This window comes from Gambusia affinis, linkage group LG11 (genome assembly GCF_019740435.1).
Source record: "Gambusia affinis linkage group LG11, SWU_Gaff_1.0, whole genome shotgun sequence".
Lineage (NCBI taxonomy): Eukaryota > Metazoa > Chordata > Actinopteri > Cyprinodontiformes > Poeciliidae > Gambusia > Gambusia affinis.
The window spans coordinates 5972144-5988266 of NC_057878.1; the positions used below are offsets into that span (position 1 = coordinate 5972144).

General features: G+C 40.1%; 2 protein-coding genes and 2 long non-coding RNA genes across 4 annotated transcripts; 2 read left to right on the forward strand and 2 right to left on the reverse strand.

Annotated features, from left to right (window-relative positions):
- Positions 1-4374: 4374 nt before the first annotated feature.
- Positions 4375-5532, forward strand: LOC122839789. Its single transcript, XR_006372107.1, has 2 exons — positions 4375-5390; positions 5469-5532. It is a non-coding gene; the product is annotated as an uncharacterized LOC122839789 (long non-coding RNA).
- Positions 5533-7621: 2089 nt separating this feature from the next.
- Positions 7622-8811, reverse strand: LOC122840263 (olfactory receptor 11A1-like). Its single transcript, XM_044132533.1, has 2 exons — positions 8773-8811; positions 7622-8614 (listed from the first exon to the last, which is right to left on the reverse strand). Exons 1-2 carry the CDS (start codon positions 8809-8811, stop codon positions 7622-7624), a joined length of 1032 nt encoding a protein of 343 aa, XP_043988468.1.
- A 1464-nt stretch (positions 8812-10275) lies between these two features.
- LOC122839790 lies at positions 10276-11970 on the forward strand. The gene is made up of 3 exons (XR_006372108.1): positions 10276-11192; positions 11262-11328; positions 11716-11970. It is a non-coding gene; the product is annotated as an uncharacterized LOC122839790 (long non-coding RNA).
- A 1960-nt stretch (positions 11971-13930) lies between these two features.
- LOC122840264 (olfactory receptor 11A1-like) lies at positions 13931-15052 on the reverse strand. Its single transcript, XM_044132534.1, has one exon. The coding sequence runs from the start codon at positions 15050-15052 to the stop codon at positions 13931-13933; it is 1122 nt and encodes a 373-aa protein (XP_043988469.1).
- Between the last annotated feature and the right edge of the window lie 1071 nt (positions 15053-16123).

Here is a 16123-nt window from a genome sequence, read left to right on the forward strand (position 1 = left end):
CCCCCTCTTCCATCTGCCTTTGGTCTCTTCCGGAACCTTTATAAGGTGTTCAGGCCCCCGGGGAATCTTTTAGCCTGAACACCCTGCAGAGGAAGAGACAGAGGTAAGCCATTTCTACAAACATTTCAGTGTATTTCAGACAGTTACAAAACCCATCCATTTGTTTGTTTTATTTTAACAGGACACCATCAGTTCCAGCTGAGGTGCCACTGGACAAAACACAAACAATAAAATACTTCAATTTGTATTTGTCTCATCATTCAACCCCTTTTAGGTGTTTTTATATAAGTAATGAAAACCTTCATTACATTTCCTCCCCCCTCTCCAGAAGCTCACAGTACCTTAACTTTCAGGAATCCTAGACAAACAGTCAGCTGCAGTGTTGGTTTTCCCAGCCTTGTAATGTACAGTGAAGTTATATGGTTGCAGAGCGAGGTACCATCCAGCAATCCGTGCATTTGCATCTTTCATCCGATGCAACCACTGGAGGGCCCGGTGGTCTGTTTCCAGAAAGAAATGACGCCCCAGCAGGTAGTATCTCAATGACTCGATGGCCCACTTCATTGCTAGACATTCTTTCTCCACCGTTGAATATCTGGTTTCTCTGTCCAGAAGCTTGCGGCTCAGAAACACGACTGGCTTCATCTCTCCATCCACTTCCTGCAACAAAACTGCCCCAAGACCCACCCCTGAAGCATCTGTTTGCAGTGTAAAGGACTTCTCAAAATCTGGGGTGTGCAACATAGACTCTGTGCAGATTGCGTTTTTAAGATCTTCAAAAGCTGTGTTGCATTCCTCAGTCCATTGGATCTTATTTGGGGACTTACCCTTCGTCAAATTGTTTAACACAACTGAGCGTTCTGCAAACTGAGGAATAAACTTCCTGTACCATCCAACCAGGCCCAAGAAGCTCCTCACTTTCTTCTTAGTTGTAGGTACAGGGAAATTATGAACAGCATCCACCTTCCCCACCTGTGGTCTAATCTTGCCAAAACCAATAATATAGCCTAAATAGGCCACCTCCCTCTGGGCAATGGCACATTTCTGGGGGTTGATGGTTAGCCCAGCTGCTCTGATGCATCCCAACACTTGTTGTAAATGGAACATGTGGTCCTTCCATGTTTGACTGAACACGACCACATCATCCAAATAGGCTGCTGAAAAGTCTGACACATCCCTCAAAACATGGTCCATAAGTCTTTGAAAAGTGGCAGGCGCTCCCTGCAGACCAAATGGCATCACTTTAAAATGATACATACCAAATGGTGTCCTGAATGCAGTCAGCTTGCGGGCCTGCGGTGCGAGTGCCACCTGCCAGTAACCTTTACTTAAGTCCAGTGTAGTAATGTATCTTGCACCTCCAACTCTTTCCAACAGGTCATCTATTCTGGGCATAGGATATGGATCAAATTGAGACAGAGAATTCAGATAACGAAAGTCAATACAAAATCTCAGTGAACCATCTTTTTTAGGTACCAGAACCACAGGGCTGCACCATTCACTGGTTGATATTTCAATGATGCCAAGTTCCAACATAAAGCTTATCTCTTTCTTCAACTGTGGCACCAACCGCTCTGGAATCCTGTAACTCTTCTGCCGAGCTGGCGCATCCTTCTTGAGACAGATGTCATGTTGTACCAGGTCTGTAAAACCTGGAGTCTCTGAAAAGAGTTCATGATCCAGCAGAGCAGCAACCTCATCCTGTTGGGCTGCTGACAGATGAGACAGATCAACCACACTGAGTTGTGTTTCATTGGAGGGCAAAAACTTCTCCTTCACCTCCTCGTCTTGAACCTCACAAATCAAGAGCTGCGGCACTGGTCTCTGACGCACCTGAAATTCTTTCAGCAAATTCACATGAAATGTCTGATGTTTTTTCACTCTGTCAGGCATAAACAGTTCATATGTGACCTTACCCACTTGTCGAATCACTTCATATGGGCCATGCCACTTGGCAAGCAACTTGTTATCTGAGGTTGGTAACAGCAATAGGACCTGCTGGCCTGGTTTCAGGACCCTCTCTTTAGATTTCTGGTCATACCACCTTTTCTGGCTTTGTTGTGCTGTCTTCATGCTCTCCTGTGCCAGAGCTGTCATTTCCTCCAACCTCTGTCGCATCTTAACCACATATGCCACGATGTTCTCCTCCGCTGATTCAGGGTGTTCCCAGTAGTCCTTCAGGAGGTCCAATGGTCCTCTCACTTGGCGTCCATAGAGAAGTTCAAAAGGTGAAAATCCAGTTGAAGCCTGTGGGACCTCTCTGTAGGCAAACAGCAAATAGGGCAACCACTGGTCCCAATCTGCTCCTGTAGTGGAAACAAACTTGCGCAGCATGTTCTTTAAAGTCTGGTTGTATCTCTCAACAAGCCCGTCCGTTTGAGGATGATAGGGGGTGGTCTTAATTCCCTTCACTCCTAGCAACTTGTAGACTTGTTGCAACAGCTTAGACATGAAGTTTGTTCCACAGTCTGTCAAAACCTCTTTAGGTATCCCTACTCTGGAGAACAGTTGTATCAAACAGTTAGCCACATTTCTGGCTTTCACACACCTCAGGGGAAAAACTTCAGGATACCGAGTTGCATAATCACATATAACTAAGATGTACTTGTTGCCTGCTGAGCTTCTCTCTAAGGGACCCACTACATCCATCCCTATTCTCTCAAAAGGAGAGCCAATAATGGGTAACGGCTGAAGATGGGCCTGAGAAATGTTTTTCCCTGAAGTGAGTTGACATTTAACACAGGACTTACAGAAATGTGATATTTGCGTATACATTCCTGGCCACACAAATCTTCTGGCAATTCTACACAGTGTTTTCTGAAATCCCATATGTCCAGCCCATGGAACTGTGTGTCCCAGATCCATTACTCTCTCTCTGAACTGTTGTGGTAAGGCCAAGGCCTCTACATCCCCTTTACACTGATACAAAATTCCCCGTTTTACTACATAAGTAGCTTCATCAAGAAATCCTGCTGTGCCCTGTGTGTTTCCTTCCACCTCTATGACTTTCTCAAACCAACCTTTTAAAGTTGGGTCCTGTCTCTGAAGCTCACCCACATTAGCTGGAAGATTGATATCTAGCAGCTGCAATGGTTTGAAAGTGTTATCTGTTTGCCCAGCAGAACCTCTCATCTTGTCCCTCCTTCTCTCAGCCTTGGTTTTATAAGGTTTCATTGGTCCCATTTCCCATACTTCCTCAAAAAATGGTAACTCCCTCAAGGTGTTTTGAGCACTTTGAGCCCTTGTAGTGACCATGTTGTGTCCTGCAGATGACACTTTACATGGGTACTCTATGGTTTGGGCTAAAAGAGCATCAGTTACTTCCTGTGATGGAAAGTTTTCTGGGTGTGTGGGCATCAGTAGTTTGTGAGGATGTAATTCTGCTTGCTGAATGAGGTCTGCAATAATGGGGACATCATTACCCAGAACAACAGTATAAGGCAGCTTTTCTGCAAGAGCCACTGACATAAAAAATGTGTGCCCTCCCACAGTCAGATATATGTCAGCCATTGGATATTCATGTTTATCGCCATGTATGCAACTTATGTAACATTTCTCTTCCGTCCACCTTTCTCTAGGTACTAAGGAAGATAAAACCACAGTCTGAAACCCCCCAGTATCTAGCAAGGCTGTCTGTCGCTGCCCATTAACCAGAACTGGTGCAGTACAAGCAGCATCATGAAAAACACCTGTAGTGGGTCTGGGGACTGTGCAAAACAGGGATGGCTTAGATTGATTAGTAAGGGGGCAGAAGTACTGAGTGTGGCCCAGTCCATTACATAAATAACACCTTATGTCTTGCCTGCCAGAACGAAAAGGGCATTCTTAGCAGAATCAGGTTTATATTTACTAGAGGAAAGTTGCCTACCACTAGAAAATGTCCTGTTCTCCAAATGACCACCACCCCGTTCATCCCCAAAGGACTTACTTTTGTGGGCAAAGTTGGAGTCTCGGCCAAAAGAGCGGTGTTTCGTCCCTCGTCTAGCTGCCGTGAAGACATCAGCCAGTTGTGCTGCTTTTTCTGCTGTCTTTGGGTCATGCTCACGAAGCCACACCTCCAGTTCAGGGTTAACCATCCTCAGGAACTGTTCCAGGATCATTGTCTCTGCAATTTCTTTTATTGTTGCCTTGTCCGGTTTAACCCACTTGAAAAACATTTCTTTGAGGCGCACATACAGTTCTTGTGGAGTCTCTCCAGGAAGAATGTCCAAAGAAGCGGAAACGCCGACGATAGGTTTCAGCTGTAATCTCATACTTTTGCAATATGGCTGCCTTCACTTTGTCATAGTCTTCTGAGTCTGCAAAATCCATCAGAACATAAGCACTTCGTGCCTTGCCAGTCAATAGGGAATTAGCGGATGGCCCATTCTTCCCTTGGCCATCGACAAACCTGGGCCATTCTTTCAAAAGTGGTCAAGAAATGTTCGATGTCATCATCAGGTAGTAGAGGATGTAGCTTAGGTTCTCTGTGCATGCTGAAATCCCTCTCAGGTCCAGCATCCGAAGACAGTTGACTTGTCCCCTCTCCTGGATCCTCTCTGTCCTCTTGAGGCCGCAGTGCTCCTGACTGTAGCTGGTCACCTCCAGAATCTTGCCTCAGATCATACACTTGTTGCTGTATTTGATGAAACTGATGCTGCATAGATTTCCATCTATGGTCTTGACGAGCAGCTTCTTTTGCCAGCTGTTGGTCTCTCACTGATTGAGACTCAATGAGCGATTTCACCAAATCTGCAAGCTCCTCAATCTTCTCAGGGTTGCTGGGTGCCACGCCCACCTGATCAGCAGATGATTTTGCTCCCTCATCAGGCTCCACCTGTTGGTCTTGCTTCCTCTTTTCTCTGTCTTTCGTCATCCTCAACTCCACTTTGTGACTCCGGCCACAGCTTCTGACACCACTTGTTAGGATGGCCCTTAGCGGCTGGTTTACAGAGGAGTCTTGAGGCAGAGAAATAGTGCAGACCAACCAGGTGTTTATTTTCCAACATTTAACATAGAGACAATCCTGCTTACAATGGCCCTGGGTCTTAGCAGCAGCCACACCAACTAACCTGCAATGTGGCCAACATACAGGTTTTTATAGTCCCTGGCTGCTCCCATTAACAACCCCACCAAGAAACAGGGTAGGACAAAATACCTATATACAGACAATCTTAACAAAACAACTAAATCTTCAACATAATCATAACAACACTCTTCATTTTTAAGCTGCCCTTTCATTTCTAAAATACCTTTCTATAAATATAAATCCAATCATTACACTTCTAAAATACATAGTTTCATCGCTCCCCCTCTTCCATCTGCATTTGGTCTCTTCCGGAACCTTTATAAGGTGTTCAGGCCCCCGGGGAATCTTTTAGCCTGAACACCCTGCAGAGGAAGAGACAGAGGTAAGCCATTTCTACAAACATTTCAGTTTATTTCAGACAGTTACAAAACCCATCCATTTGTTTGTTTTATTTTAACAGGACACCATCAGTTCCAGCTGAGGTGCCACTGGACAAAACACAAACAATAAAATACTTCAATTTGTATTTGTCTCATCATTCAACCCCTTTTAGGTGTTTTTATATAAGTAATGAAAACCTTCATTACAGCGGCGTAATAAGTCATCTGACAGTTTTGATTGTGTCTGTGTTGTGTTGGTTGCCTGAATGGTTTAAAGAGCTGCTTTTATGTTCAGTTCCATCTCAACCTTAACAGACATAAATATGCGGTGAATGAATCGATTTTCAATCAGTTTTTTGCACCAAAGACTTCATAATAATAAACACGTTTTCACTTAGGCTCTGTAAGAGCCATATGAATGAAATAAGTAATTATTGATATGATAGGAGCACGCGACTTTGACACTTAGGTGGTGGGTGTGCCGATGTGGGAGTGACGTCATCAAGTATGAATGGGAAGGTTACTGGCCTGCTGGTTTGTGTGTATGAGGAAACGGTGAGCGGGTTGGTCAGTCCTTGCAAAGTTTGGAGCATAATAATCAAAATGGAATAAATCGATAAATGTGACAGAACAAAGAAGTGGTTTGGAGCTAATTGATACACGGACAGATGAGATTCCCCGAGTTAACCCAATACGGCCCTTTACCATAATTAGTTTGTCGTGTTTTTAATAATAAAACGTGTTTATTATTATGAAGTCTTTGGTGCAAAAAACTGATTGAAAATCGATTCATTCACCGCATATTTATGTCTGTTAAGGTTGAGATGGAACTGAACATAAAAGCAGCTCTTTAAACCATTCAGGCAACCAACACAACAGAGACACAATCAAAACTGTCAGATGACTTATTACGCCGCGATAATAACTCAGAAATATAGTTTGGATGTACAGTATTTATAATTCTTTCCTACTTACGTTAGGTTTCTGTTTATATCATAGGTTTGTGTTGTCTTTGTATTCTAAAGAAAGATATAAAACTTCAGATATTTCACAACGAGATAAGAACATTCATGGAAAAACCTTACATAACCTTATATTAAATCAGAAAGTACGGCGGCCACCGTAAGAAAGACTTACAGTATTTAATTATGCCGCATAACTGATCAGTACAGTTTTGAGGAGCATAAAGGTTTTCGAGGTAGCATAAAAGTTTTTCTGAGAACGCATAAAAAGTTTTTGCGAGGTAACGCAAAAGAAAAAAAATTCCCCATGTCCCCTAGGGGGCTCCGTACACTCTGGTTAAGAGTCTTCTTTGAAAACAACATAAAAAACAAACACCAGTAATTTATTTCCATTTATGCACAAACTGGTTTACTGTGTTCCGTTCTAAAAACAAACTCATTAAAATGTATTTACAGTAAAAATAATCACTTTAAAACAAAGTGACATATCAATGTTGTTTGGTAAAAATGAAGAGGCCACGTAAAATAATCAGTTTCTCTGATTTTACTTTCTATAGGTTTATGTTTGAGTAAAATGAACTTTGTTCTGTTATTCTATGAACTACTGACAACATGTCTCTGAAATCCCAAACAAATATTTAGTATTTATTGGCAGAAAATGAGATAAAGACAAAATAAAGACAAAGATGCTTTCAGATGTCAAACAATGCAAAGAAAACAAGTTCATATTCATATAAAAAAAAAAAACAACAGTAATGTTTTAACTCAGAAATCAATATTTGGTGGAAGAACCAGGAGGTTTTCAATGGGGTTCAGTGCTGTGGGCTCTTCATGTTCTCCAGAGCTGGATATGTACAAAATGTTTAAAATCTTGTTTTGGCAGTAAATATACAACTAAACCTTTCATAAAATATTGCTAGATAAGACAACGTCACTGACAGGCTTTATTAAAGAAAACTTGTGCAGCATTTTAAAATGTATTTACAAGAAAAAAACAAAACAAACAAAAAAACAAACAAACCGTAGGCACAAGGAGCTTCTTTGGCTGCACAGAATAACCAAAGAAAATATGAATTATAACAGCAGTTCATCCTGTCTTAAATTACACAGCCTTTGAAACAAACTTGAGGAAAACTAGATAACACTATGATTTTTCTAGATGTGTGAAACACACAAAACTGATCAAATTCTACATGTTTACCTCTAATGATTACAAAGTTTTCAAAAATAATCCTTTTCAGGGACGGAGAAAAGACAAAAACGGCAGAAGCTTAAAAAAGCCGTCGCTTTCCTCTGGTGTGACAGAGTAACCGCTTCAGGTGTTTGTAAATTTCTCCCACTTTCAGTCCATATATGACTGGATTAAAAAGAGGATTATACATTATTATTTGCAATGTCATTATGAAACGTACAGTTGTTGAGATATCAGATCCTAGTTTGACAATAGTCACCTCAAAAGTGAGCAAACAGGAGTAGTTTAATAAAACCAGCAGGTGAGGTAAACACGTCTGTGCAGCTTTTTTCCTCACATTCCTGCCGCTCCTACAGGCCACTATCAGGATCATTGTGTAGGTGAAGAGTATGAAAACTATTGGAAGAAGGCTGACATTGAACAGAATCACCAGGCCATAAATATACAGCGCTCTTGATGGCACACAGAGAAGATAAATCACTGAATTGTTGCAAAAAATGCCTTTCAAAGTGAAGCTACAGAGATTCGAATGAGCAAACAGAATGATAGCCACAGCCACATGGCAGGCAGGCACAAGCCAAGACAAAACCAGGAAAACAATCACTCTTCTTTTCCTCATAATGGTTGGATATTGCAGAGGTTTACATATGGACACATATCTGTCATAAGACATGGCGGCCAGCAGCAAGAATTCAGAACCGCTCAATGAATAGAACAAGAAAGTCTGGAAGAGACACGCTTCATACGTTATGATCTGTTTCTCAGATAAAAAGTCGATCAAAAGCTTGGGGTAGACCGCGGTGCTGAAAAGCATGGAGTTCATCAGCAGAGCAGCAATGAAGACATACATGGGCTCATGGAGGTTTCTGTGGATCACAATCAGGCAAAACACTGTGGAATTGCTGGACAGGATCAGAACATAACCTGCAAACATGAAGACAAAATAGACATATCTGTATCTTTCAACCTCTATGTGACCGTCAAGAGTGATGTATGTGACATTCATTTGAGGAGGCAACGTAGTTACGAAAACAGAAAAGAAACAGTGAGACAGACTAATAGTTTTAAAGGTCTGCACATGAGAAAAGTAGTCGAATGCAGCAGAGACTCTGAAAAAAAGTCAGACTGTTGACTGTTTGATATCGAAGGACTCTTTAAAGAGCTTTTCTGGCCACCATGGATTTCAGAGACTAGTCCTTGAAGAGATGTTGGCATGGTAACAAGCTTTACATTGAAGCAACGAGTGAGACGGTCCGGCTCATTGTGCATCTGTAACCCAGTGTTTAAAAACACACAAAAAATAATAATAGATGTTGATTCAATGTCTTATTCTACCAAAATAGCTAAAATGTAATTACGTAAATCTTCAAAAATGTGAAATATGCTTTTAGCGTTAGCTTCTATTGACAGATTAGGCAGCCAATGGCTGTCGCGGTCTGGTTTCGTGTCGGCCAATGGGGTTGATCGTCCCGCCCCTTTTTAACAGTTTTATTGGCCTCGTATGGCAGCTGACATCGAGAACAGAATCAAAACATGCAACCGCTGTGTGCGGCGAAAGACCCCTCCGGAAAAAGCTGCAGCGCTTGTGAACATAAAGTCTACCAGACCGCTTCAACTGGTTTGTATGGATTTCTTATCCATTGAGCCAGATCAAAGCAACACAAAGGATGTGCTCGTACTAACTGATCACTTCACTAAGTATGCCATAGCCATCCCAACTTCTAACCAAAAAGCCCAAACCGTGGCAAAATGTCTTTGGGATCACTTTATAGTTCCTTATGGCATCCCTGAACGATTACATAGTGATCAAGGGCCAGATTTTGAGTCACACGTAATAAAAGAACTTTGCAAGATCATGGGCATTCACAAGATTCGAACCACTCCTTATCATCCTAGGGGGAATCCTGTGGAACGCTTTAACCGCACCTTGTTAAGTATGCTTGGGACCTTAGAACATAAAGACAAAACGCAGTGGCGCAACTTTGTAAAACCATTGGTCCATGCGTACAATTGTACGAAAAATGACACAACCGGATTTGCACCTTATGAATTAATGTTTGGTCGTCAACCCAGATTACCTGTTGACCTTGCATTCAACCTACCTCTCCAAAACAAAAGTTTTAAGTCCCACTCACAATATGTGGAAAAACTGAGAACAACTCTCCAAGAAAGCTATAAACTAGCAACCCAAAATGCTAACAAAATGGCAGACAGAAATAAAGCCAGATTTGACATGCACGTAAAACCATCCAAACTAGAACCCGGAGACCGAGTTTTGGTGCGAGCCGTTCGTCTTAGGGGTAAGCATAAACTAGCCGATAGGTGGGAGACAGACATTTATGTTGTGGTAGAACAAGCTGGTGATCTGCCAGTCTACACCATTAAGTCTGAAACTAAAGATGGGTCAGTGCGCACTGTCCATCGTGACCTTCTTCTACCTTGCGGGTTCTTTGCTCCCACAGAAGAAAATCCAACTCCGCCAAATCGGGTCTGCAAACCTAAAACACGGCAGTCCCCTGAGCAAAATGAAGAATTCAATCTTCCTGAACCTGAAAACGAGGAGCTCTATTGGCTTAGAGAACAACCTGTCCCAGAGCCAATCAAATTCACGCGAATTTATGAGATTCCAAAACAGACATGGCCTAAAAACTTACCTATATGTGACAACTTACCTGAATGTGACACTGTACCTGGATGTGACAACTTACCTGGATGTGACAACTTACCTGAATGTGACAACACACCTGAATGTGACAACACACCTGAATGTGACAACACACCTGAATGTGACAACACACCTGAATGTGAAAACCTACCTGAGTTCAACAATGTACCCGATTGTGATGACGTTCCTGGCAGTGACCCGGTAGTTCCTTCTGAAGAGAAGTTTGAAGCATTAGCAAGTACTGAACGTTTGACCCATGGTAGTGATTATAAAAGTGAACCTAACCTACATAGTGAAAGTGTATGTAACCAAAATGTATCAGAGGACAAACCCAACCACCCAAGTCATGAAACCACAAATCCTGTGAGACGTTCAGAGAGACAAACCACTCAACCAAAGAGGCTCCAGTATAGCCAGTTAGGGAACCCACTCATATCCATTGCTCAGTCCCTATTCCATGGCTTAAGCCTTGCTTTTACTAGTGCCTTGATAGAACCTGAACTTGAAACCACTTTTAAGGGTTCCAGCATTCCTGTCATTTCAAAACAACCCATCCCATGCAAAGGGACTTGCATGTTCCAAGGGGGGACAGTGTAACCCAGTGTTTAAAAACACACACAAAAAATAATAATAGATGTTGATTCAATGTCTTATTCTACCAAAATAGCTAAAAGGTAATTACGTAAATCTTCAAAAATGTGAAATATGCTTTTAGCGTTAGCTTCTATTGACAGATTAGGCAGCCAATGGCTGGCGCGGTCTGGTTTTGTGTCGGCCAATGGGGTTGATCGTCCCGCCCCTTTTTAACAGCTGGCGGTTGTTTCGTTCGGAGCACGGCAGATAGGCTTGAAAGCTAACAGCTGACGGTTGCTTCGCTCAGAACGCTTGAGAACAGCTGACGGTTGTTTCCCTGAGAACGCTGGAGAGCTAACAGCTGACGGTCGTTTCCGTAAAGAAAGAAAGAAATTGACGAATCTGGAAATTGGTAAGGAAAACAATATTAATATAAATTCACTAAATATATAATTCAAAATACTAAATTCGGTTTTATTAGATCTCAGAGGGTTTCCCCCGTGAACAGCTGAAGCCCGAAAAATAGCCGTTGACGGCTCAGAGCATCGGTGAGTCATCGCACGCGCTCGGCAGTTGGTTAAGAAAATTTGGTGAAAATTGGCTAAAATACCTATTAAATTATCAAATTTAATATAAAATAAAATGGATTGTAAGATTTTGTATTGTTATTGTTGTGTATGTTGTATTTGTTTTATGTAATTGCATTTATTTTAAGATTGAATGTACATTATATTTGTTTTTACCACATATAAGCTAATCTCTTTAGTTTTACTAATATGTTGGAAATAATTGTGTTCTGTAACTTGTTGTTTCTTTCAATGTACAACATGAAAGAAAAACAATAAGAAGAACTTGAGAAATGATTAAATATAGCTTAAGCTTTAGTGATGCTGGCATCTTATGTGCTAAAATGTTTTACTTTGGCCTTGTTATAGGTCAGGTTTTTTTTTTTTGGAGTTTGTACAGTACACTTTTGGCTTGGAGGGCCAAAGATTCCAAGACCCTCTTCTCCTGAACCTGGGTGGCGAGCCCCAGCCCAGAGGACCAGGCGCACGGGTAGATAGTGACCCGACTGGTCACCAGCTGAGAGACTTTGAGACTCATTGGAGTCTCATTTGATTCATTGGAGACTGAAGTATTCAATTTATTTATTTATTTATTTTTTTAAAAGCGTGCAGTATTTGTTGGTCTGTTTTAAATGTGGATCCACAATTGTTTATTATATTAAATATTTGCTCTTTTCTTGTAGACACTGTGTGTTCTGTTGTTGCTCACACCTGGGTTCCCTCGAATTTAAAATCTTCTGATTAGGCCCAACTTCCTATATATATATATATATAGAGAGAGAGAGAGAGAGAGTAAATTAATTAACCTGTTCTTGTGGGTTGCAGGTTACACATCCATTATCCTTTTACAGCAACGTTTGTGATCCGTACGCAGATTTGTGCTCTTTAATAAGGAGTAAATAGAAAAACCTTTAGAAGCCATTAAAGTTTGGTTTGAAACTGTTTAATTTTGATCTGGGTTTCGGGGGTCACAGGTTTATTTCTACTCAATTTTACATTTTTTTGTATATTTTGTAAATTTAAAGTTATGTCTTTGAATGCACAACAATAAGATGCCAACATGTAACATAAAAGAGGTATAAAATAATGGATTTAAGTGATAAATTCACACGTACAGTCAACAAAAATCAGTTTATTATGTTAAGAGTTCTGCATTTTGTGCAGAATTAACAGATGGTTCTTGGCAGTGGCATTAGTATTAAGGTTTCCCCCAGTAAACTTGTTAAGTTCGGTTGGTTTTGTTCGCTAGGTCAGTCGTTCATCCAGCGGCCCGTTGTGTTTTTGACTTAAAAATGTTTAAAGTTGACAGGAAATTTAAAAATATCACTTCATAATTATGTGCTACATGAAAGATTGTTAGATTAATACCTGAACACCAACTATACAGTCTTAAAAAATGCAAACATTTTAAAAAGACTTAAACAAATAAGCGATTCTTATCCTGGTGGGGGCAGAAGTAAAGCCTGGAGGCCATCCTGGGGGAACCCTGGATAGGTAATCACTTTTTATTCAAACTTATGTTTAACACGTGGAGACACACCGATAGTTATAGATGTAGTATTTTATTAATCAAGACTGATGCCTGTTGTGAGAAAATACAGAAGCATTTCACTCTGGTTAAGAGTCTTCTTTGAAAACAACATAAAAAACAAACACCAGTAATTTATTTCCATTTTCCATTTATGCACAAACTGGTTTACTGTGTACTGTTCTAAAAACAAACTCTCATTAAAATGTATTTACAGTAAAAATAATCACTTTAAAACAAAGTGACATATGAATGTTGTTTGGTAAAAATTAAGAGGCCACGTAAAATGATCCGTTTCTCTGATTTTACTTTTTATAGGTTTATGTTTGAGTAAAATGAACTTGGTTCTGTTATCCTATGAACTACTGACAACATGTCTCTGAAATCCCAAACAAATATTTAGTACTTATTGGCAGAAAATGAGAAATGGTCAAAGTAAAGACAAAGATGCTTTCAGACCTCAAACAATGCAAAGAAAACAAGTTCATATTCATATAGAAAAGAAACAACATCAATGTTTTAGCTCAGAAATCGATATTTGGTGGAAGAACCAGGAGGTTTTCAATGGGGTTCAGTGCTGTGGGCTCTTCATGTTCTCCAGAGCTGGATGTGCACAAAATGTTTAATATTTTGTTTTGTCAGTAAATATACAACTAAACCTTTCATAAAATATTGCTAGATAAGACAACGTCACTGACAGGCTTTATTAAAGAAAACTTGTGCAGCATTTTAAAATGTTTTTACAAGAAAAAAACAACAAAAAAAACAAACAAACCGTAGGCACAAGGAGCTTCTTTAGCTTCACAGAATAACCAAAGAAAATATCATGAATTATAACAGCAGTTCATCCTGTCTTAAATTACACAGGCTTTGAAACAAACTTGAGGAAAACTAGTTAAGACTATGATTTTTCTAGATGTGTGAAACACACAAAACTGATCAAATTCTACATGTTTACCTCCAACGATTACAAAGTTTTCAAAAATAATCCTTTCCAGGGATGGACAAAAGACAAAACCGGCCAAAGCTTAAAACAGCCGTCGCTTTATAATCGCTTTATAATTCACTGTGACAGAGCAACCGCTTCAGGTGTTTGTAAATTTCTCTCATTTTCAGTCCATATATGATTGGGTTAAAAAGAGGACTGTACATTATTATTTGCAGCGTCATCACGAAACTTACAGTCTTTGAAATCTCAGACTTCAGTCTGACAATAATCACGTCGTAAGTCAGCAAACAGGAATAGTTTAATAAAACCAGCAGGTGAGGTAAACACGTCTGTGCAGCTTTTTTCCTCACATCCCCACCGCTCCTACAGGCCACTATCAGGATCATTGTGTAGGTGAAGAGTATGAAAACTATTGGAAGAAGGCTGACATTGAACAGAATCACCAGGCCATAAATATACAGCGCTCTTGAAGGCACACAGAAGTTATAATTCACTGAGCTGTTGCAGTAAATGCCTTTCAAGGTAAAGCTGCAGAGTTTTAAGTGGGCAAATCCAACAGCCCGCACAACAAGATGGCAGGCAGGCACGAGCCAAGACAAAACCAGAAAAACAATCACTTTTCTTTTCCTCATAATGGTTGGATATTGCAGAGGTTTACATATGGACACATATCTGTCATAAGACATGGCGGCCAGCAGCAAGAATTCAGAACAGCTCAATGAATAGAACAAGAAACCCTGGAAGACACACGCTTCATACGTTATGATCTGTTTCTCAGATAAAAAGTCGATCAAAAGCTTGGGGTAGACCGCGGTGCTGAAAAGCATGGAGTTCATCAGCAGAGCAGCAATGAAGACATACATGGGCTCATGGAGGTTTCTGTGGATCACAATCAGGCAAAACACTGTGGAATTGCTGGACAGGATCAGAACATAACCTGCAAACATGAAGACAAAATAGACATATCTGTATCTTTCAACCTCTATGTGACCGTCAAGAGTGATGTATGTGACATTCATTTCAGTCGGCAACGTAGTTACGAAAACAGAAAAGAAACAAGTGAGACAGACTAATAGTTTTAAAGGTCTGCACATGAGAAAAGTAGTCGAATCCAGCAGAGACTCTGAAAAAAAGTCAGACTGTTGGCTGTTTGATATCGAAGGACTCTTTAAAGAGCTTTTCTGGCCACCATGGATTTCAGAGACTAGTCCTTGAAGAGATGTTGGCATGGTAACAAGCTTTACATCGAAGCAACGAGTGAGACGGTCCGGCTCATTGTGCATCCATTATCCTTTTACAGCAACGTTTGTGATCCGTATGCAGATTTGTGCTCTTTAATAAGGAGTAAATAGAAAAACCTTTAGAAGCCATTAAAGTTTGGTTTGAAACTGTTTAATTTTGATCTGGGTTTTGGGGGTCACAGGTTTATTTCTACTCAATTTTAAATTTTTTTTGTATATTTTGTAAATTTAAAGTTATGTCTTTGAATGCACAACAATAAGATGCCAACATGTAACATAAAAGAGGTATAAAATAATGGATTTAAGTGATAAATTCACACGTACAGTCAACAAAAATCAGTTTATTATGTTAAGAGTTCTGCATTTTGTGCAGAATTAACAGATGGTTCTTGGCAGTGGCATTAGTATCAAGGTTTCCCCCAGTAAACTTGTTAGGTTTGGTTGGTTTTGTTCGCTAGGTCAGTCGTTCATCCAGCGGCCCGTTGTGTTTTTGACTTAAAAATGTTTAAAGTTGACAGGAAATTTAAAAATATCACTTCATAATTATGTGCTACATGAAAGATTGTTAGATTAATACCTGAACACCAACTATACAGTCTTAAAAAATGCAAACATTTTAAAAAGACTTAAATAAATAAGCGATTCTTATCCTGGTGGGGGCAGAAGTAAAGCCTGGAGGCCATCCTGGGGGAACCCTGGATAGGTAATCACTTTTTATTCAAACTTATGTTTAACACGTGGAGACACACCGATAGTTATAGATGTAGTATTTTATTAATCAAGACTGATGCCTGTTGTGATAAAATACAGAAGCATTTCACTCTGGTTAAGAGTCTTCTTTGAAAACAACATAAAAAACAAACACCAGTAATTTATTTCCATTTTCCATTTATGCACAAACTGGTTTACTGTGTACTGTTCTAAAAACAAACTCTCATTAAAATGTATTTACAGTAAAAATAATCACTTTAAAACAAAGTGACATATGAATGTTGTTTGGTAAAAATTAAGAGGCCACGTAAAATGATCCGTTCCTCTGATTTTACTTTTTATAGGTTT

Coding starts and splice junctions, on each gene's coding strand:
- LOC122840263 (XM_044132533.1), bottom strand. CDS start 8,811: ATGCACAATGAGCCGGACCGTCTCACTCGTTGCTTCAAT. Junction 8,615..8,772: donor GTCTCACTCGTTGCTTCAAT/GTAAAGCTTGTT, acceptor TCTCATGTGCAG/ACCTTTAAAACTATTAGTCT.
- LOC122840264 (XM_044132534.1), bottom strand. CDS start 15,052: ATGCCAACATCTCTTCAAGGACTAGTCTCTGAAATCCATGGTGGCCAG.